Source organism: Papio anubis, chromosome 13 (genome assembly GCF_008728515.1).
Source record: "Papio anubis isolate 15944 chromosome 13, Panubis1.0, whole genome shotgun sequence".
Taxonomy (NCBI): Eukaryota; Metazoa; Chordata; class Mammalia; order Primates; family Cercopithecidae; genus Papio; species Papio anubis.
The window spans coordinates 99,436,593-99,458,860 of NC_044988.1; the positions used below are offsets into that span (position 1 = coordinate 99,436,593).

At 47.9% G+C, this 22,268-nt stretch overlaps 2 protein-coding genes across 5 annotated transcripts in view; one reads left to right on the top strand and one right to left on the bottom strand.

Annotated features, from left to right (window-relative positions):
• Window positions 1–560: 560 nt before the first annotated feature.
• On the bottom strand, window positions 561–8,877 carry C13H9orf78 (chromosome 13 C9orf78 homolog). Its single transcript, XM_003911198.3, has 9 exons — window positions 8,687–8,877; window positions 8,249–8,308; window positions 6,901–6,952; window positions 6,689–6,759; window positions 5,169–5,246; window positions 4,144–4,341; window positions 2,683–2,819; window positions 2,477–2,575; window positions 561–1,526 (listed from the first exon to the last, which is right to left on the bottom strand). The coding sequence occupies exons 1-9, from the start codon at window positions 8,767–8,769 to the stop codon at window positions 1,435–1,437; spliced, it is 870 nt and encodes a 289-aa protein (XP_003911247.1). The 5' UTR covers window positions 8,770–8,877; the 3' UTR covers window positions 561–1,434.
• A 48-nt stretch (window positions 8,878–8,925) lies between these two features.
• Window positions 8,926–22,268, top strand: part of USP20 (ubiquitin specific peptidase 20) — a 46,465-nt gene continuing 33,122 nt past the window's right edge. For 2 of the 4 annotated variants that reach the window (XR_002517423.2, XM_003911196.4), the window contains exon 1: window positions 8,926–9,047. The gene's annotated coding sequence lies outside the window, so the exon portion shown is untranslated. The other 2 variants (XM_009188031.4, XM_021927132.2) reach the window with 2 other exon arrangements.

The window sequence follows — 22,268 nt, forward strand, 5'->3', positions numbered from 1 at the left end:
ATTGGATTTCAAATAATACTTTTGTGCATTTGTTACAAGCCAGACACTATAGGGATCATTCACAGTTTTGAGGGCTGCCTATGTGTCAGATTGTGGGCTATGCCCTGGGGTTTCAAATTTAAAAATTAGGCATACATGGTTCCTGCCTTCACTGACCACATTCAAGTGGAGGAGGAAAAAAAAATCTCCACTTTACAGATGAGAAAACTGAGGCTAAGAGTGAAAAGGATCTGTCCAAGGACACAATTAGTAAGCTGTGAGCTGGGCTCAGATGTGACTCCTGGGCCAAACCACCATAACCACAATACCTGCTCTAACTCCGCCCATTAGTCAGCCAATCTGCTCTTTCCTCTTCCGGACCCATGTGGATGCCTCAGGAAAAATGAGGGCACAGGTAAGAAGGTACTTGACAGTTAGCAGGTTGCAGCATGTCTATGACATTTGAAATAAATGAGAAAATCCATCTCAGTAATTCAATTTTACATTTAAGCTACCCAAACCATGGGCTTTGAAAACATTACCTGATGTTGGTATAAGGAAACATAATACAAACAATATGGTTGGATTCATTTTGAAATTTAATAATTCAATTCTAATAGTAATAAGAAACATAGTTTATGCTTTTTTTTTTAATGAAAACAAACAAGTAATTTTGTAAAAGTCAGAAAACACCAGTATCCTTCTGATCTCATCCTAGATTTTTCTGTCAGTTGGACCCACTCTAATCAATGGAGGATGCATGTCTGACCCCATCCCAGATATGTGAAAGCAGAAGACAGGATGCATCTATAATGATGAAAGCACAATCTAAAGGGTATTATCACACCGTGAACAGTTTCTTCCTGACCCAGAGCAAATATTAAGAGAAAGACAATATATTTACAAACAAGATTTAATAATGCTCACAAGAATAGTTTGCCCCCAAATGGAAAATTACACATTGTTTTGTTTCAAAAAGTTATAAATTTAGTGCCTGAAAAATCCAGCAGGTAAGCAGAAGGACCAATAGGGTCTGTTTCTGGAACTGTTCGCTAGCAAATGAGCATGCTCTGTCCAGGAAGCCATTTTTCTTTTCTTTTTTTTGAGACAGTTTTGCTCTTGTTGCCCAGGCTAGAGTGCAATGGTGCAATCTCGGCTCACCGCAACCTCTGCGTCTCGGGTTCAATTGATTCTCCTGCCTCAGCTTCCCGAGTAGCTGGGATTACAGGCATGTGCCACCACGCCCGGCTAACTTTTTTGTGTTTTTAGTAGAGACAGGGTTTCTCCATGTTTGTCAGGCTGGTCTCAAACTCCTGACCTTGGGTGATCCACCCACCTCGGCCTCCCAAAGTGCTGGGATTACAGGCCTGAGCCACCATGCCCGGACAGGAAGCCATGTTTCATGGGAGGGATATAGGGAGAGGAAGGCGCTATTTACATCCCACTCTGCACAGCTCAGTACCGCCTATTCATTTTCTTGAACTTCTCATAATGATAGTCATCAGTTGCCTTCTCGTTAGCAGGACGCTTGCGGTTAGGAGGGGACCCTGAGAAGGAAAAGAACAGGAAAGGTGGTTTGCCATGCTGGAACCCACTGCTAGACTTTACTCCAGGTAGGCAAAGACAACCGCCTGTTTCCTTCCCCACAGGAGCCCCAGCGCCTAACCCAGTGAACACAGTAGGGCCTCCGTAGACACTTATTTGTCTTTTTTTTCTTATTTTGAGATGGAGTCTCACCCTGTTGCCCAGGCTAGAGTGTAATGGCATGATCTAAGCTCACTGCAACCTCCAACTCCCGGGTTCAAGCGATTCTCTTGCCTCAGCCTCCTGAGAAGCTGGGATTACAGGCACCTGCCACGATGCCTGGCTAATTTTTGTATTTTTAGTAGAGACGGGGTTTCACCATGTTGGCCAGGCTGGTCTTGAACTCCTGACCTTAGGTGATCTGCCTGCCTTAGCTCCCAAAGTGCTGGGATTATAGGCGTAGGCCACCGAGCCTGGCCAATACCTTTTTCTTTTCTTTAAAAAAAAAAGATGTGGTCTCACTCTGTCACACAGGCTAGAGTGTAGTCGTCCAATCATAGCTCACTGCAGCCTTGAACTCTCAGTCTCAAGCGATCCTCCTGCCCCAGCTTCCCCAGCAGCTGAGACTACAAGTGTGAGGCACTGCACTCAGCTAACCTTATGAGTAGCTTTTATTTGTCCTTACTGAAATTTTCTGACTTCTTGAGTCTCTACTGTGCTTGAGAATATGAGATAGTATGCTTGATACTGAATTCTCAGAGCAATCCTAACAGGTAGGTTCTATTAGGATTCCCATGAGGAAACTGAGGCTTAGAAAGGGGAAGGCACATAGTCATGGCCCAGAGCGTGGACTGGAACCCAGATGCCCCAGCTTCAGTGCCAACCTCCATACTGTCCCCCGCTGCACCCTGCCTCCATGGGCCCCCCCAGAGCTGAGCACTCCAGGCAGCCCCGAGGCCTTTGTTGCACTCACGCTCAGGCTCTGGCTTCTCCGTGTCGCCTACTCTCAAGGGCCGGGCCTTGGGCTCTTCTTTGTTTCTCCGGATGGGTGCATTGAGCTCTTCATGATAAACTGGACCCAAAGAGACCAGGGGACACGTTAGACGGAACATGAGGTTCCTAGGGACCTCAGCTCAAATAAGGGAAAGGGGGCAAGACCGCTGTCCCTGAGGGGCTTACATCTGTTGTGCTGCACGTAATTCACGGCCATGTTGGTAGGCACGAAGGAGGTCTCGCTGTCTTTCTTCTTGTTCTGCTGCTCTGCCAGCAGACGGGCCTTGGCATCCTCCGTGGAAATTATATTTTTAATTTTAGCACTATGGAGAGAAAGAAACCACACCACTTAGAAGATGATAGCACCTTACTACTCAGATGTGAGTGGTGAGGCTGGCAGCCCAGCAGGACATAAGAAAATCATGTGTCCTGGGACACAGCTCTCCAGTTTACCAAGCACACTTGTAATCACATTCTCACGGAACTCTCACGGCCATCAGAGAACCACAGTTACTCTGTTCTTCTGATCAAGAGCAAATTGAGCTTCAGAGAAGTAAAATGCTTAAGGCTCAAAGTTTGTAAGGCCGGAAAAGAGCCTAGAAGCTTCCCAACTTTCTACTGTACCAAAAGATTATTCTGACAATTGCACTTCTTCCATGACAATTCCCTTTTAAAGTGGATATTTTGTTTTAAGAAGGATCATAGGGAGAAGGGGTGGGTGAGCCTTTAACATGGCCCCTGCTAGAAGAAAACAGAAGAATAAAGGGCCTGATACAGCTGTCAACAGAGGCTAAAGAACCACTTTTGCTTTCAGCAGCCAGGGGCCCTTACTACTCTGGCCAAGCCTTCAGCAAAACTTCTAGCAACAACCTGCCAGAGACAATCTCGTTTGTATTTGTAGGATTCTAAGAACACAGATAAGAACATGGGGTCTCACTACACTGCCCAGGCTGGTCTCGAACTCCTGGGCTCAAGTGATCCTTCCACCTTTGCCTCCCAAAGAGCTAGGATAACAGGCACAAATCACCATGTCTAGCCTTTTTTTTAAAAAAAAAAAAAAAAAAAAAAAAAGGGTCTTACTCTGTCACCCAGGCTGGTGTGCAGTGGTGCAATCATGGCTCACTGTAGCCTCAACTCTGAGCTCAAGTGAGAGCCCAGCTAGTTTTTAAAATGTTTTGTAGAGACAGGAGTCTATGTTTCTCAGGCTGGTCTCCTGGCCTCACGTGATCCTCCTGCCTTGGCCTCCCAAGTACTGGGATTATAGGCGTAAGCCACCACACCTGTCTCTCATAAATTTTTTTTTCTTTTGAAATAGAGTGTCATTCTGTCACCAGACTGGAGTGCAGTGGCATGATCTTGGCTCACCGCAACCTCCACCTCCCGGGTTCAAGCCATTTCCTGCCTCAGCCTCCCAAGTAGCTGGGATTACAGGTGCCTGCCACCATGCCCGACTAATTTTTATATTTTTAGTAGAGACGGGGTTCCACCATCTTGGCCAGGCTGGTCTTGAACTCCTGACCTTGTGATCCACCCACCTCAGCCTCCCAAAGTGCTGGGATTACAGACATGAGCCACCGTGCCTGGCCTGTCCCCCATAACTTTTAACTGGAAAGCACTGTGTCTTCTGCCTATGGGTCTCAAACATACTCGATGCCCAGGTCCACCTCAGGAATGCCACTCAGCATCTGGTTGGAAAGCATTTCCTCGGTCTTCTTTGCTGAGGAAACACGGATGTTTTCGGGAAGTTCATAAAGACAATCCTCTGCATTCTTTGGCTTAACTTTCTGTTCCTCATGTTCCACGATCCCTTTCCTCTTCTTTAGCTCTGTCTCAATGTACTTCATCCTGAAGTGAGAAACACACAGGCCTCAGGGAGGGGCAGGAAACACACCAGCTATCCTCTAAATTAGCGGTCCCCAACGCCGGCCCACAGACCAGTGACGGTCCATGGAGAAACAAGAAAAATACAAAATAACTTGAGTTTTTTCATCAAGTTAGAAATTTCCCACTTAAAGCAGCACCAACCTATGAGGTTATGTCCCACTAATCTATTGGTGTTACGATGTACAGGTTCTTTGAAGACAGAAAGATGATAGTTTGCCAATAGCTTTGCTGGCTAAATAAAAAGTAGGCAAGTCCATGTTTTATCCCTGCAATGTTTTGGGGAAATATTACTAGTCATGAAACCACCTTTGAAAAGAAGTTTTATTTTTTGTTTTTGGAGACGGAGTTTCACTCTTGTTGCCCAGGCTGGAGTGCAATGGCAAGATCTCGGCTTACTACAACCTCCACCTCCCGGGTTCAAGCAATTCTCTTGCCTCAGCCTCCTGAGTAGCTGGGATTACAGGTGCCCACCACCAAACCCGGCTAATTTTGTATTTTCATTAGGGACAGGGTTTCTCCATGTTGGTCAGTCTGGTCTCGAACTCCCCACCTCAGGTGATCCGCCTGCCTCGGCCTCCCAAAGTGCTGGGATTATAGGCGAGAGCCACCGTGCCCAGCCTGAAAAGACCTTTTAAGAGGTTTTCAAAGTTCTTAAGCTGGGAGGTAGAAAGAGAGGGGCCAACTTTGACATCTAGAAAATTCTAGAAACGTCATCTATTGACTAAATATCTTGGACTCTGACTAGGGTCCAGCCCCAATTGCTCACAGCCAAATAGACTGACACTTACATGTCTGCATCCTCATCCCGTCTGTTGGTTTCTGCAGAAAACGATGTCCCCAGGTGCAGGTCCTCCTCTTCACTGATCCTGAAGGGAGAGAACAATGAGGCAGAGCTTTCAAGTCACAACTCAGTGAGGCTGAGTTTTATGTTCTAAGAAGAAAACAAAGACACAAGCATTTATAATATACTATTTACAGTTGGCAAAAAAAAAAAAAAATGCTATAGTATAATATGTAAATGAAAGAAACTCCAGAAATATATGCAAGCAAACTGTTGGCTGCTAGTGATACCTCCAAGGATTGAGTGGATACACTTATCCTTAGGTATCCATGGGCGATTGGTTCTAGTGCCCCTCAGGGATACCGAAATCTGCAGATAGTGAAGTCCCTTATATAAAATAGTGTAATATCTGCATCTAATCTACATACTACCAAGTCCCTTATATAAAATAGTGTAATATCTGCATCTAATCTAGGCACATACTACCATCTGCTTTAAATCATCTCTAGATTACTTTTAATACCTAATTCAATATAAATGCTATATAGTTGTTACAAAAGTACACAGTGTACTTTTATTTTTTAAACTTTTGAATTATTTGAATGTTTTATTTATTTATTGACACGGAGTCTCACTCTGTCGCCCAGGCTGGAGTACAGTGGCGTGATGTCAGCTCACTGCAACCTCTGCCTCCCGAGTTCAAGCAATTCTCCTGCCTCAGCCTCCTGAGTAGCTGGGATTACGGGCGCCCACCACAACGCCAGGCTAACTTTTGTATTTTTAAAAGAGATAGTGTTTCACCATATCGGTCAGGCTGGTCTCGAACTCCTGACCTCAGGTAATCTGCCTGCCTCAGCCTCCCGAAGTGCTGGCATTACAGGCATGAATCACCACAGCTGGCCGGAATGTATTATTTTTGTTAATTGTTTTTATATGAAACTTTCCCCATGGGTTCACTTATTTTATTTTTTTGAGACAGGGTCTTTCTCTGTCACCCAGGCTGGAGTGCAGTGGTGTGATCACAGCTCACTCTAGCCTCAACCTCCCTGACTCAAGCAATTCTCCCACTTTAATTTCCTGAGTAACTGGGACTACGGGCACATGCCACCACACCCAGGGATATATATATATACACACACACATATATACATGTACACATGTACATGTGTGTACATATATATGTACATGTATTTCTTTTTTTGTAGAGACAGGGGTCTCACTATGTTGCCCAGGCTGGTCTTAAACTCCTGGACTCAAGCTAGCCTCAGCCTCCCAAAGTGTTGGGATTATAGGCATCAGTCATCATGCCCACAACACACTTTTACAAAAGGAGTCTACCAGCTTGGCTCTAAGTTAACTTTTAAAGACTTTCTGCTTTGTTTTTACATAACATACCCTTTGCAAAGCACAAAACCTGCTTCAAGATGTCCCACTAATGCTGCTGCTACAGGCCTCAGCTCTCTGAGGGAACCTAGACCCAGGCAGCGGCTAAAGGTGAATTTGCATATAAGCCTGTCCTGCACTTACTTATCTTTGCCCCTTTCCTTCAGTTTCTTCATATCCACCATACCACCTGTCTTCATCTGAAAGGGATCATCCTGCGGAAAGCAAACACAGTTAAGAGGAAGCATCTAAATAAATGGTAGTGGAATTTGTTTTCTGTAAAGCACTCACTCACTCACGGAAGAGCACTGCAGGGAGGGTTGCCATTGCTACCCAGGGAAGACCCCATAACTTACCACTAGAGTTGTCTCCTCTTGTACCTTCTCTCCCACCAGCAGGGCCACAGCACTGAGCAAAACCAAAACCAGGAGAGGGAGAGAGAGAAATGGCATAATTCAGAGATGAGGAGGAACCCTCTCAGGTATGTGGATTGCAACATTAGTGCAAGGGTGGGATTTGAGGGGCGGGCAGGCAAGCCAGCTGGAAAAGCCTATAAACAGGGCTCAACAAGCACCGTACATGCTGGAAGAAGGGTGGGCTGGTGGTGAAGTGGTACGCTTTCCCACTCTCCTGTAAAGCCATTTGGCATTCTCTTGGCCCGGAAATCTCATTTCTAAGATACTCTCATCATGGAAAGTGCAGTTAAAGATAAATTTTTTTTTTTTTTTTTTTAAATTGAGACAGAGTATCGCTGTGTTGCCCAGGCTGGAGTGCAGTGGCGCGATCTCTGCTCACTTTGCAAGCTCCGCCGCCCGGGTTGACGCCATTCTCCTGCCTCAGCCTCCCGAGCAGCTGGGACTACAGGCGCCCGCCACCACGCCCGGCTAATTTTTTGTATTTTTAGTAGAGGCGGGGTTTCACCGTGTTAGCCAGGATGGTCTCAATCTCCTGACCTTGTGATCCGCCCGCCTCGGCCTCCCAAAGTGCTGGGATTACAGGCGTGAGCCACCGTGCCAAGATAAATTTAAAAGAATATCCACTGCAACCTTATTTGATAGGAAAAATTTACAAAATCACCTACATGTCCCAAAATAGGGGATTTGTTAACAAATTACGATACACACATCTGGTGGAATATTATGCAGCCATTAAGAAGGTTTTCTGAAAAATACTCCACAATATGGGTGAATGCCCACAATGTCATAATGAGTTGAAAAGAACAGGGAATAAAAGTATATTGAAAGTTGTTCACAATCTGAGAAAGAGAGAGACAGAAAAATAACAGATTAGAAAGAGTATTAAATATTAATACCAGGGCATTCTCGGGTGGCTTTGCAAGAAAAAAAAATGTTAACACTGGTCACTTCCGGAATGGAGAATTATGGGTGCTTTTTATTGTCTTGACTATACTTTTCGAAATTATACAAACTCTTAACGATCGATATGCATTTCACAATTAACTGGTTTTAAGAAAAAACGCGAGTTAGTGACCTGTTTCTGGATCTCTGGAGCACATCCCAAGACGGCACAGCTGAGGGCATGTCCTGGTTAAACATTTGCAAAGAACGCTGTTCTCCAATTTGGGCAGTGAAAAGTGTATAGTGTCTCAAGAGAAAAATCTACGTCTGAGGAGATATTTGCGACAGCGACCCGGACGCGGATGTGTCTGTCGTCCCCGCCTCCTCCTCCCGCCGTGGTACCCACCTCACCCCGTTGGGCCTCTTCCTCAAGTTCTGTACCTCTCTGGTCTCTTCCAGTTTTAATCTTTAAAAAAAAAGAAGAAGAAGAAGGAGCAATGCATAGGCTGAGTGACTCCCCGCGGAATCCAAAGCTAACAGAGCCAACAAGGCACCTTCGAGGGCATCCCAGCCCCGCTGCTGAGCCACCAGCACAGTGGTCCAGAGGACGACCTTGTGCCTAGACCCACCGGGAGTCAGAGCCACTGCGCATCCCGGAGGCATCTCTCCCAATTGTGCGGGCTTGGGACCGCGGCCTCACCACTTGAGCCTCAATTTCTGCGTCCGCAGAAGGAACCACCATCCGGGCTCAGTTAACAATGTCAGCGAAGCGCCCAGCCGGTGGTGAGTCCCCCAAGCAAGTCTATCTCCTACCAGGCCCATGGGAGCCCCGCCCCAAACGCACCGAACCTCCTCTGAGTCCTGCTCATCTTCCTCTGACTCCGAGTCGCCCCGGCGGCGGCGGAAAATCTTCCGGACGACCGGCATGTTGACAATCGCCCAACTGTCCAGCCGCCGCGCCTCTGCGCAGCGGCCCAGGCTGCTTCCGGCGCGCCGAAGAGCGGTCAGAGCGCCTGACCCGTCTGGCCCCGCCCCCGGCACGCACAGCCCGCGTGTCCACGGCCCCGCCCCTGGCGTCAGCCTCTTCCGATTGGACGGCGGAGGGAAGGAGGTGGGGCGTCGCCAGACCACCCCACAACCCTGCGCGGCGCAGCGGAGGGGGCGCGCTTGACTGACAGGCGGCGGTGGCGCGGTTGCGAGCGCAGGTGAGTTCCGGGCCGCCACCGGCCGCATCTGTGGGCCGGGCCTCTCAGAGCATTGGCGACCCCAGCCCGGCTCCGGGCTGACAGGGCCTGGCCTCGCCAGGTACGCCAGACGCTGCGGCCAGGTGAGCGGAGCCCGGGACCCCCGCCCGCCGCCGCCCCTCTCCCCTCCTCCGGTCGGCGCCCAGGGGGTCCTCTGGGCCCCAGCACCCCACTCGGAGCCCACTGGAGGCTCGTGGCTTTTCCAGAACCGGGGCCGCCCCCCTCTTATTTCTGCCGGGGCCTGACCTAGCGTTGAAAGCATCCGCGTGGCGTCTCGCGTCTCGGGCGCTGACTTTTCTTTCCTCGGGCTCTGAGCCCTGACGTGCGTTTTTTTCTTTAGGAACAAAAGATGACCACTTCCCTGCGGTGCTGAATTAGAGTCCCAGCGCCGACCGCCTCACGAATAATGGCCCCCAGCTTCTCCGCGAGGAGAGGCGCGTCTGATGTTTTGAAGCCACGCAGGAGGGTTTGAGCCAGGGGGCTCCTCCTCGGTGCTGGCTGGCCGTCCCCCTGGACTTTCACGGGCCTGGTTGTCCTCCTTTGGTCAGGAGGTCTGTCGCTCTACCCTCTGCCCCTTCCCCGCCGAAGATACTGTGAGGATAAAGTTTATTTGAAAAACGGGTATCAGCAAACGCTTAGGAAATACCTAAATGCATAAATAATGGCGTCTAGGGCTTTTAAGAACCCCGTAAGTAACAATAGTTTTCCTTTTCTCAGCGTCATCCCTTACTTTGAGAACTACCTCTTACTAAGCAGTTACCATGTGGCAGGCCCTGGGCAAAGCATAATCTTATTGAATTCTCCCAGCAATCCTTTGAGGTAGATTGGTTTTCGTTTTACAAATGAGAATGTGGAGTCTCCGAGGGGCAGTGCGCACCTCAAGTTACACAGCTAGGAGGTGGAACAGGAATTGGTTGCAGGTCAGTCTCTGCAGCACGGTTTGCACAGGGCCTGGCACAGTACGAGTGCAGTAGATGTTTGCTGCTGCAGCTGCTGTTACATCTCATTGGCTGGGGGGAAGGGCTGATGGGGACTGTTTGGGGTTCCCTCTTCGGGAAGACCATTCCAAAGCAGGGCAGCGTTTCTGGAACGCCTTACGTTTTCTCTGGAACAGTCTCCGCTGAGATTGTTCTTCTCTTCCTTGGGCTGGAAAAAAAATAGTAGACTCAGGACTTCTTGCACCAGCCTTTTATCTTTGGTCAAAATCCATATATTAAAGTCTCAAAGTCTTGCCCTCTGCAGACTGGTTCAGCCAAACCCAGATGCACCTGCACTCACGGGATGCGGAGTCCCTGTCAGATGATGGAGAGGCTCCTTGGGAATTGCTGCAGGAGTCCGGGGGTCAACGTCTGCAGCTCTCATGCTCCCAGAGGTGGCTCTGAATCTGCCCATCAAGCAGTCCATCCGCCAGGGGGGGGTGCTGGACACTACTAAGGAAAGGGCAAGAAGGCCAGGGGCATTTCTGGACCCTCCTCCTCAACTGAAGTCCCAGGGTACAGATGAGCTGCCCCCACCCTTGCTCCGTGAGGCCAGAGGACCCAGTGATACCCACCACCTGTGCTGTGGCAGATCTAATTGAGTGCTGTTTAGCAAAAGGAATGCTGAAAAAGTGGCAGCTATGAATCTGGCAGTAAGTGGCTTTGCAAAGAGACTGCAGCCCAAGTCTTGCTGGGCCCTTTTAAGGGTAGGATGAGACTGCCGCTCAAAAGGACCCTCCCGGAGATACAGATTCTATGCAGTTCAAAGATGAGTCCAAGGTCTTAGTCTTGCTTGGGAGTTCAGTTGTTTAAGAAAATGTACAGATTCATCCTAGGTTTAGGTTGGTTTCCTAGCTCCTTACTGGAGCCAGATGAAATGTTGGCTTGTTTCAGGGTTCAGGGAGCATTCATATCCAGGTGGATTTGGGATCCAGCAACGTGATCCAGTTCACAGCCCAGCTATAGTCAGTATCCAATAAATGTATTTATTGGAGCAATGTATTCAACAGATACTAAGCATTTACTATATGAAGCAGGCACTGTTCTAAGTGCTTGAAATAAGTCAGTGAGCAAAAGAGACAAAAGATCCCTGATTAGTTGAGTGTATGTTCTGATAGTAACGTATGTAAAGTGTGTTAGAAGATGGTAAGTGCTGTGGAAAAGAAAAAAATAGAGCAAGGTAAGGGAAATCACCTCCGGGAGGGTGGCAGGGTTGAGTTGCAAATTAAAATTAGCACATTCTGGTTTGAATTTGGTTGGGAACATGACAGATAAAGCAGTGGATTGAATGATAGGCCTTGGGTTCCAGTTGCTGCCCAGTGGTTTGAGGGTCTGTAAGCTTGATCTTTATTTTACAAAGGCTTTTATTTAGAGGGTACACCCTGAACTCAAGTCCTGATTGTGGGGTATTTAATAATGAAAGAGCCAGGCTTTTCTTAGCTTTTTACCTTAGCAAGACAAACAGATATCCAACTGGTTCTCATTAGCGTGAAGGAGGAAACTTGGAGAAACCATGTAAGTTGACAATAATTTTTTTTTTTTTTTTTTTAAGACGGAGTCTCGCTTGGTCGCCCAGGCTGGTGTGCAGTGGTGCAATCTTGGGTCACTCCAACCTCCGCCTCCCAGGATCAAGTGTTTCTCCTGCCTCAGCCTCCTGAGTAGCTGGGATTACAGGTCCCCACCACCACACCTGGCTAATTTTTGTATTTTCAGTAGAGACGGGGTTTCGCCATATTGGCCAGGCTGGTCTCGAATTCCTGACCTTGAGTGATCCGCCCACCTCTGCCTCCCAAAGTGCTGGAATTACAGGTATGAGCCACTGTGCCCGGCCACCAACAAATATTTAAAGACAGGAAAGTGGCAGTGCTCTTTGGCTTCAGTGAGCAGTCAGGGCTCAATAAATAGAAATTTCAGGAGAGCCAATTTCCATTGTTATAAAGACTTAGGTTTGAAGCAACTAGAGCTGCCCTGTGGCAAAAGGATGATTTTATCATCAATGACTGCTCAAACTGGGTTTGGAGAACAACCCAAGAGGGCTTTTACAGAGCAGAGTTCTGCCTTAAGGGGAAGATGCATGGTTTCTAAACCCCCCTAAACTCTGAGATTCCATGAGGGAAGCCAGCTGCCTGAAAAGAGAGGATCTGATTTCAGGCCCCAGAAGTCATGATTTTCCTAGTTCTTAGTTTCTGCATCTTTAATACGAGTTTTTTCTAAGGTTTCCAGTCTGAGCTTCAAGACTGAGTTTCAGCTCATGCTTACTCACCACCGAGTGTGAGGCTTTTAATGACCTGGGCCAGTGACTGGCTCCAGCCTAGGGTAGCCCCAAGCCTATGCCTTCTCCAATTAAGGGACTCTTCCGGACAGAGCTCAGAGCAAAGGGCGGTAGCAGGCTTTGGGCTGCAGGGAGATACTGTCATATCCTAGACTGAAGGAAGTTAAGCTGAGCAGAAAAATGCTCTGAAGAATGACTCAGAAGAGGCTCTTGTGAGGAAGCTTCCTTGGAGTGTGCGTGTTTGGATTTGGGGAGGTGAAGGTCGTCCCCATGCCAGGCTGGCCGGGGCTGTTTGTGACATCGTGGAGCTGAGCGTTCAGAGCACGGGCCTCAGGGCAGGTAGTCGTGGGTTTGAATTATGGCTCTGCAGCTCAGTAGCTGTGTGACCTCAGCCAGTTATTCCACCTCTCTGAGCCTCTGTGTCTCCATCGTTAGTGATGGAGATGGATTTAGTTTGGAACCTTGCCACCTCCCAGGGTGGTTGTGAGGGCCCAGTGAGGTCATATGTGAGAACACCATACTAAGATGTTAGTGTCAGTTCCAGTATTCAGGGCCGTGGGGCAGTGGGCAGGGCAATGAGGAAACACAGAGGTGTGTGGGCAGCAGAGATTGTGGAGGTGCGGAGGCATGAGGAGGCCTGAGGGCTCTGCTTCCAGAGTCAGGATGGTGGCCTCCGAGTGAGGACTGGGTTAAGGGAAGGGGTGGGTGTGTCTGGGACTTAGGGAGAATGCTGTTGTGTGGAGGTGGAGTGAAGACAGCAGGAAGGAGAGAAAGGCTGTGTGCTGTGAGGGCCAGAGGGGAATGTGGAGGGGGTGGGCACACACCCTGTGCAGGGCTGGGGGTGTGAGATGACTAATGTGGTTGGGGTCAACGTGGGCAGGACTGTGGGCATCGTTGTGTGGGTGGAAGGACCAGAAGTGTCACCCTCCCCATCCTGAGGGACTGGTTCCTTGCTGGGAGGAGGAGGATGTAGCCAGGACCTCTGGGAAACCATGAGTAACAGGCACCAGAGGCAGCCAGGTCCAGATGTGCTGCCTGCCTGGGCCCACAGGCTGTGCTGGCTGGTCCCTCCCCTGCCCCTCTTCAGGCCTTGCCCCTCCACTTTGCGCCTGTGGGTGGAGTGGCACTTTCCCCCTCCCTGGAGGCTCAGGGAAGGAAAGCTGCCTTTATGAGCCTGAAGCATCTTGTAGGTCTTCTGGGGCCAGCAATGGTGGGCTCTTTGCCAAAAGTCTCAGGCCTTCCTCCTCCCATCCTGTGCTCTCCTGCCTCAAGAGAGGAGGCTCTGGTGGGCCGAGAGGGCTGGGCACACCCTGTACCTTGCTGACTTGTCGCACAGTAGGTCCTACTCTGCGCGGCTGCACCTCAGAGCACGTTCTTTCAGCTGCACAGGTGTCTTTCCCTTTCAGCCTTTATGAAACGCCTGCTGTGCACACTCCATATATTTGCACAGAGGCACAGGTGGGACGGGAAGAGTGGGGAAAGCAGACACAACCTGCTGGCTTCCTGCTGTGTTGCTTCCTGTCTGGGACTTTCCATTCTTCCTCTGTGAGTTGAAAAACAGCCGCCCTTGCCCGAGAGGGTGGGTGAGCGAAGCCCTGGGTACTAGGTCTGGAGGCTCAGTGGGTGCTGGGTCCTGGATCCTGCGATGGGGCTGCCTGTTCCAGAAAGCCCCCTCCCTGCTCCCACCTCAGAGGCGAGAAAGGGAATCTATTTTTTTAAAAAGTCAAACTTTCAAAGTTACAAGAAGAATACAGTGAACTCCCCCTTACCCCTCACCTAGATTCACCAATTGTAACATTTGCCTTATTTACTCTAGCTCTAATCTCTATACTTATTATCATAATTATTGCTGATTCAGGTAGGAGTAAGCTGCAGCCATCACAGTCCTTTTCCCCTAAATATCCCGGCGGGAATTAACTAAGAATAAGAACATTATCATACGTAACCAGAGAGTGAGTTCCACCTTTAGAAACTTTCTTCTTTTTTTTTTTTTTTTTTTTTTTTTGAGACAGAGTCTTGCTCTTGTCACCCAGGCTGGAGTGCAGTGGCGTGATCTCGACTCACTGCAACCTCTGTCTCCCGGGTTCAAGTGATTCTTCTGCCTCAGCCTCCTGAGTAGCTGGGACTACAGGCGCCCACGACCATGCCCAGCCAGTTTTTGTATTTTTAGTAGAGACGGGGTTTCACCATGTTGGCCAGGTTTGTCTCGAACTGCTGATCTCAGGTGATCCGCCAGCCTCAGCCTCCCAAAGTGCTGGGATTACAGGCATGAGCCATCACTCCTGGCCTAGAAACTTTCACATTGATGGAATCATGTATTTGTTTCCCAGACTTGCTATAACAAAGTACCACAGACTGGGTAGCTTAAACAACAGAGATTTATTTTCTCACAGTTCTAGAGACTGGAAGTCTCAGATCAAGGTGACTAAAGGTTTGGTTCTTCTGAAGGCCCTTTCCTTGGCCTGCAGATGGCCATCTTCTCGCTGTGTCCTGGCTTGGTGTTTCCTCTGTGTGAGTCCAGATTTTCTCATCTCATAAAGATACCAGTAAGATTAGATTAGGGCCTGCACTAAAGATCTTATTTTAACTTAATTACCTCTTTAGAGACATTATCTTCAAATATGATTACATTCTGAGGTCCTGGTGGTTAGAACTTCAGCATATGAATGGGGGAGAGAGAACAATTCAGGCCATAACAAATACTATGATCTGATAGGCAGTCCACACTCAGGTATGCTGGTTGTCCTGGATATGTTCTTTGTGGCATCCTCTAACCTTGAACCACGATCCAGCTTTGTCATGTCTCCTCAGTGTCTTGCCTGGAACAGTTTCTCAGCCTTGGTGGAGCAAAGGAATCTTCAAGTTGCAGGGAAGCAAAGGTGCTCAGCAGGAATGAGGGTTCAGAAGCACAGGCTGCCCCAGGACAGGGAAGCTGTTGAAGGGTTTGCTCTAGTCCGTGAAGTTGCCTTTCCTGGCTTTTTCTTTGATGTTAAAAGCACCAGGAGGTGAACTTAGATCTCAAGAAGCGCACCAAGAATCCGTGCATGAGTCCCCTGCCGTGTGTCTGACTCCGTCACCGTGGTGCCTGTTTGTTGCTGGGCTGGTTGGGCTGCAGAGCCCTGAGTGGTCTCATGGAGGGTGCCCTTCTGAGTGACCTTGAGCGTGTGACTTCTATTCCTACCAATTTCAGTGTCCTAATTATAAAACAGCCAGTGACACAAATTATAGTAGTAAACATTTTTTGAGCATTCTTGTCATGCAAATCAGTAGAAAATCTGAGCCACCCAGAAAGTCCATGAGGCCCTGCCCTTGGTCATTCAACTTAGTGTTTACTGTGTATTGGCTCACTTCATCTTCTGAGTAACCCTAGGTGCTGCCATTGTCCCCATTTTATGAATGTGGAGACTGAGCGATTTATCTAAAGTCACAGACTTGCAAGGGGCGGAGTGAGGTATGAACCCAGGGCTACTTGTCCCTGTAATTTCCTTCCGTAGTGACTGTCACCTCCCGGGATAATGTATGTGCAGCAGCTGACCCTCGGTGAGTGTAGGAAAAGGAGGTGCTGGTGGTGATTATCACCCCCCTAGTGTCTGCTTGCAAGTACGCTGAGGTTGAAGTATGGGACTCTGTGCCCTACAAGAACAGGGCCTATGCCTGGCTGTTTCCCAGCACCCCAAGTCACTGTTCCTAAGGAGGTACATGGTCAGTATTGGTTGGGTACCAAAGAAAAGCAAAATGACAACTTTCAGACAGCTGAGATGTGTACCCTCTTGTCGACCCCCATGCTTCAGATAATTTAGGTCCTGTGTGTAGAATTTTTTTCTTTTTCTTTTTCTTTTTCTTTTTTGAGACGGAGTCTTGCTCTGTCACCCAGGCTGGAGTGCAATGGCGTGATCTCAGCTCACTGCAACCTCCACCTGCTGGGTTCAAGCGATTCTCCTGCCTCAGCCTCCTAAGTAGCTGGGATTACAGGCATGTGCCACCACGCCTCGCTAATTTTTTGTATTTTTAGTAGAGATGGGGTTTCCCCATGTTGGTCAGTCTGGTCTCGAACTCCTGACCTTGTGATCCACCCTCCTCGGCCTCCCAAAGTGCTGGGATTACAGGTGTAAGCCACCGCACCTGACCCTGTGTGTGGAATATTAAGCACCCAGTGTTTTCTGTACTACCGCCGTTTTTCCTTAATAGAAATAGTTTTTCACCATTAATTTATAAAACGTTAGTAAACCTTAAACTTTCTATGTTTCATATACTGCTGATAGGCAGATAAATGTATATACTTTTTCTAAAGGGAAGCTTATCAGTATCGATGTAGAGCCTTCAAAGCACAGATTTTGACCAATAGATTTTTTTTTTTTCCTGGTCAAAGATGTAGGCCGGGCATGGTGGTGTACACCTGTACTCCCAGCACTTTGGGAGGTCACGGTGGACTGATCACTTGAGGTCAGGAGTTTGAGACTACCCTGGCCAACGTGGTGAAACCTCATCTTTACTAAAAATACAAAAATTACCTGGGTATGATGGCGGGTGCTTGTAATCCCAGCTACTCAAGAGGCTGAGGCAAGAGAAACACTTGAACCCAGGAAGTGGAGGTTGCAGTGAGCGGAGATCACGCCACTGCACTCCAGCCTAGGCGGCAGACTAAGACTCCGTCTCAACAGCGATAACAACAAAAAAACAGGCTGGGCGCAGTGACTCATACCTGTAATCCCAGCACTTGAGAAGCTGAGGCAGGCGGATCACCTGAGGTCAGGAGTTTGAGACCAGCCTGGCCAACATGGTGAAACCTCATCTCTACTAAAAGTACAAAAAGATTAGCAGGTTGTGGTGGTGCATGCTCGTATTCTCAACTACTCAGGAGGCTGAGGCAGGAGAATTGCTTGAACCTGGGAGGTGGAGGTTGCAATAAGCCGAGATTGCACCACTGCACTCCAGCCTGGGCAACAAGAGTGAAAACTCCATCTCAAAAAAACAAAAAGATTTAGTCAAAGATTCACATTCCTGGTGGCTCACGCCTGTAATCCCAGTACTTTGAGAGGCCAAGGCAGTCAGATTGCTTGAACCCAGGAGTTCCAGACCAATCTGGGCATCATGGCGAAACCCTGTCTCTATAAAAGAAAAATTAAAAATGAGCCAGGCGTGGCAGTGCATGCCTGTAGTCCCAGCTACTCGGGAGGCTGAGATGAGAGGGTGGCTTGAATTTGGAGATTGAGCTCAGTCGAGATTGCACCTCTGCACTCCAGCCTGGGTGACAGAGCGAGCCTCTGTGTCAAAAAAAAAAAAAAAAATTATATGTTTGTACATGTAAGAAAGACTTACCGAAACCAAAAAGGTAACCATATTTTTTTCCTGTACAGCAGGATTACAGGTGATTTTTATTTCATTTTATGTCTGTGTCTGTTTCCAGTGTCTATAGAGGCATATATCAAATTTATTAAAGCCAGACAAAAATGCCTTTAAAATTTTCAGGACAAGTAGGAGAAGACGAAAAATTTGAATACAACATGGAGGTAAATGAGGCAAAAATGAATATTGAGAGGGCCAGTTGTGGTGGCTCATGTGTGTAATCCAGCACTTTGGGAGGCGGAGGTAGGCAGATCGCTTGAGCCCAGGAGTTCAAGACCAGCCTGGGCAACACGGCAAAACCCTGTCTCTACCAAAAATACAACAATTAGCCAGTCTCATAACCTGGTCTCTAAATAAATAGATAAAAATACAAAAAACACGTGTTGAGGGCACATCTTGGTCTGAGTGAGTCACCTGGAGAGGTGTGCTTGGGAGCCATCCAGGTAGCAGCTTTGGGGCCTTCTGGGATCACTCAGATGCTCCCACCCCTTCTCTGAAAACCATGGAGGCTCAGGGCAGTGCCTGGCACGGGGGCCTGGAGAGTTCCAGGGGACGGAGGCTCTGTCCCCTGTGGTGCCCTCAGGGGTTTGGGGAAGAGCAACATACCTAGGAAGCCAGATACTCTTCTTATATTCTTATTTTGGAAACTTGAAAATCCATTAAAAGTAACCAATTTAGGTATTCTTTTTTGTTTGTTTTTGTTCTTAGGATCAGAGGTTTAACAGGCAAAAGAAAGAGAAAGAAAGGAAAACAGCTCTCTCTAGTGAGAGAGAGGGGCCTTTTGAGAGGAAAAGCATTTTTTGTTGTTTTTTGATTTTGATTTTGTTTTAGAGACGGGGTCTTGCTCTGTTGCCCAGGCTGTAGTGAGTGGCACGATCCTAGTTCACTGCAGCCTTGAGCTTAAGGGATCCTCAGAAGCACTGGGATTACAGGTGTGAGCCACTGTGACTGACCCTATTAGATTATTAGATTAGAATGATTGTAACAGAGTCATTCAGGAAGCAAGTATAGGAAGGAAAAAAAAAAGGCAACACAAGTTCATTGTAGAAAATGCAGAAAAGCAAAAAGGAAATATAAATCACTTGACTTTATCCTCCAGAAATGATAGTAGCATCCTTTCTCTAGGCCCAAAACACATTGTTTCACCAAAATAAGAGTTTAATAATAGTTTTTTTTTTTTTTTTTTTTGAGATGGATCTGTCGCCCAGGCTGGAGGGCAGTGGCACGATCTCTGCTCACTGCAAGCTCTGCCTCCCGGGTTCACGCCATTCTCCTGCCTCAGCCTCCTGAGTAGCTGGGACTACAGGCACCTGCACCACGCCCAGTTAATTTTTTTGTATTTTTTTTTTTTTAGTAGAGACGGGGTTTCACTGTGTTAGCCAGGATGATCGTGATCTCCTGACCTCGTGATCCACCGGCCCTGGCTTCCCAAAGTGCTGGGATGACAGGCGTGAGCCACCGTGCCTGGCCAATTTTTTTTTTTTTTTTTTTTTCCTGAGACAGGGTCTTGTTCTGTTGTCCAGGCTAGAATGCAGTGGTGCCATCATAGCTCACTGCAGCCTCATACTTCTGGGCTCAAGCCATCCTCTCATCTCAGCTTCCTGAGTAGCTGGGACTACAGGTGCGCACCACCATGCCCAGTTAATTTTTAAATTTTTTGTAGAGATGGGGTTTCACCATGTTGCCCAGGCTGATCTCAAACTCCTGGGCTAAAGCAGTCCTCCTGCCTCGGCCTCCAGAAGTGCTGGAATTACAAGCATAAGCCACCTAACATGGTCTAACAGTGTTTTATAACTTTGTATTTTTGGGCCGTTCAGCAGATATTTTCAGAGAAGTTACTGCCTTTTTTGTTTTTTTTTTTTTTGAGATGGAGTTTTGCTCTTGTTGCCCAGGCTGAAGTGCAATGGCACGACCTTGGCTCACCACAACCTCTGCCTCCCGGGTTCAAGCGATTCTCCTGCCTCAGCCTCCCTACTAGCTGGGAATACAGGCTCCTGCCACCATGCCTGGCTAATTTTTGTATTTTTAGTGGAAACGAGGTTTCACCATGTTGGTCAGGCTGGTATCGAACTCCTGACCTCAAGTGATCCGCCTGTGTCAGCCTCCCAAAGTGTTGGGATTACAGGCGTGAGCCACCTCACCCAGCCTGACTTGTTTTACTGAGCAGATGTCTTTAAGGTTCATGTTGGAGCAAGTGTCAGAATTCCCTCTTTTAGGCTGAATTGTATTTCATTGTATGGATATATCATATTTTGTCTATTTATTGATGGGCACTTGGTTTGCATCGTCTTTTGGCTGTTGTACATAATGCAACTATGAACATGGGTGCACAAATATATATATATATATTTTTTCGAGATGGAGTCTCGCTCTGTCGCCCGGGGTTGGAGTGCAGTGGCCGGATCTGAGCTCACTGCAAGCTCCGCCTCCCAGGTTCGTGCCATTCTCCTGCCTCAGCCTCCCGAGTAGCTGGGACTACAGGCGCCCGCCACCTCGCCCGGCTAGTTTTTTGTATTTTTTAGTAGAGACGGGGTTTCACCGTGTTAGCCAGGATGGTCTTGATCTGCTGACCTCGTGATCCGCCCGTCTTGGCCTCCCAAAGTGCTGGGATTACAGGCTTGAGCCACTGCGCCCGGCCATCAAATATTTCTTTGAGTTGCCGCTTTTAGTGTGTTTGGGTGTATACCCAGATGTGGATCGCTCAATAGTGTGGTGCTATTTTAGAGTTCTTGAGGAACCGCCAAACTGCATTGTGCCTCTGCTGCACCATTTCACATTCCCACCAGCAGTGCACAGGACTCCAGTTTATCCACACCCTCGCCAACAGCCAACATCTTTTTTTTCTTTTTTTGTTTTTTGATGGAGTCTTGCTCTGTCGCCCAGGCTGGAGTGCAGTGGTATGATCTCAGCTCACTGCGGTCTCCACCTCCCAGGTTCAGGTGGCTCTCCCACCTCCGCCTCCTGAGTAGCTGCAATTACAGGCGCCTGCCACCACACCCAGCTAATTTTTGTATTTTTAGTAGAGATGGGGTTGCACCATGTTGGCCAGGCTGGTCTCGAACTCCTGATCTCGTGATCCACCCGCCTCAGCCTCCCAAAGTGCTGGGATTACGGGTGTGAGCCACCATGCCCAGCCTCATTCTGATTTAAAATCAACTTTATTGAGGTATAATTTTATTGAGGTATAATTTACATATAATAAAATGCACATACTTTAAAGATACAGTGCACACGATTTGACAGGTGTATACATCCGATTAAACCCCACCCCAGATAAGATCTAGAACATTCCAACACCACAGAAAGTTCCTTCTTGTCTGCAATATAGCTCTACCCTTTGCCCCAGGCAATCACTGATCCAGTTTCTATCATCATAGGTTAGTTTTGTCTGTTTTGAAATTTTATATAAATAGAATCATATGGTATATATGTTTTTGTATCTGATTTTTTTTTTTTTCCTTGCTCAGTTTAATGTTTGTCTAAATCCGACTCATGATTTAGAGCAAGGCTCTGCACCACACAGATCTGATCAGGGTCACACCTGTTACAAACTAGCCAGGTAAGCCGAGCATGGTGGCTCACGCCTATAATCCCCACACTTTGGGAGGCTGAGGCAGGTGGATCACCTGAGGTCAGGAGTTTGAGACCAGCCTGACCAACATGGAGAAACCCTGTCTCTAGTAAAAATATAAAATTAGCCGGGCGTGGTGGCATATGCCTGTAATCCCAGCTACTCAGGCGGCTGAGGCAAGAGAATTGCTTGAACCTGGGAGGCGGAGATTGCTGTGAGCTGAGATCACACCATTGCACTCCAGCCTGGGCAACAAGAGCAAAACTCCATCTCAAACAAAACGAAACAAAAACTAGCCAAATGATTGACCTCCCCCAAGTTCCTGAGTTACTTAAGTTCCAATTCTGTTTCTTCATCTGTAAAATGGGAGTAGTGAGAATATATTGAGGGCTGTTAGCCACAGGGCTGATTTTTCTCTCTGAAGTTGCAGGAATGTGAGTCCAATTGCACTTGCAAATCAAGAGTGGACCTGTTAAATCAGCTGGGCATGGTGGCACACGCCTGTAATCCCAGCTACTCGGGAGGCTAAGGCAGGAGAATCACATGAACCCTGGAGGCAGAGGTTGCAGTGAGCCAAGATCATGCCACTGCACTCCAGCCTGAGCAGCAGAGTGAGACTGTCTCAAAAAAAATAAATAAATAATGGGCCAAATTATAACCTGCCCCCTCTCTCCCAAGCCACCCAACTAGAGAGATTATCATATACCAAAGATGCTAGCGAAACCCACACCACTGCAGCTTAAAATAGTGTAGGACTAGTGCCAACTCAGGGCATATAGCCTCAGCAGAAACAATGAAGAAAACTTAAAAACCTGACTTCAAGTGAGGAGGTTTGGAATTTGGAATCTTGAAGCTGTCATTGTCATGTGACTATTTTAAATGGTAGCTTCTAATTGCCTCTCCCTCTTTGAGCTGTCCACATCTGGGAGACTGTGACCTGCCAGTGAAGTGTGGGTAGTGGCAATGTGTGGATGAGCTCGGTTGTGCCTGCAGCCTGGGCCTGCTGAACACTTAAG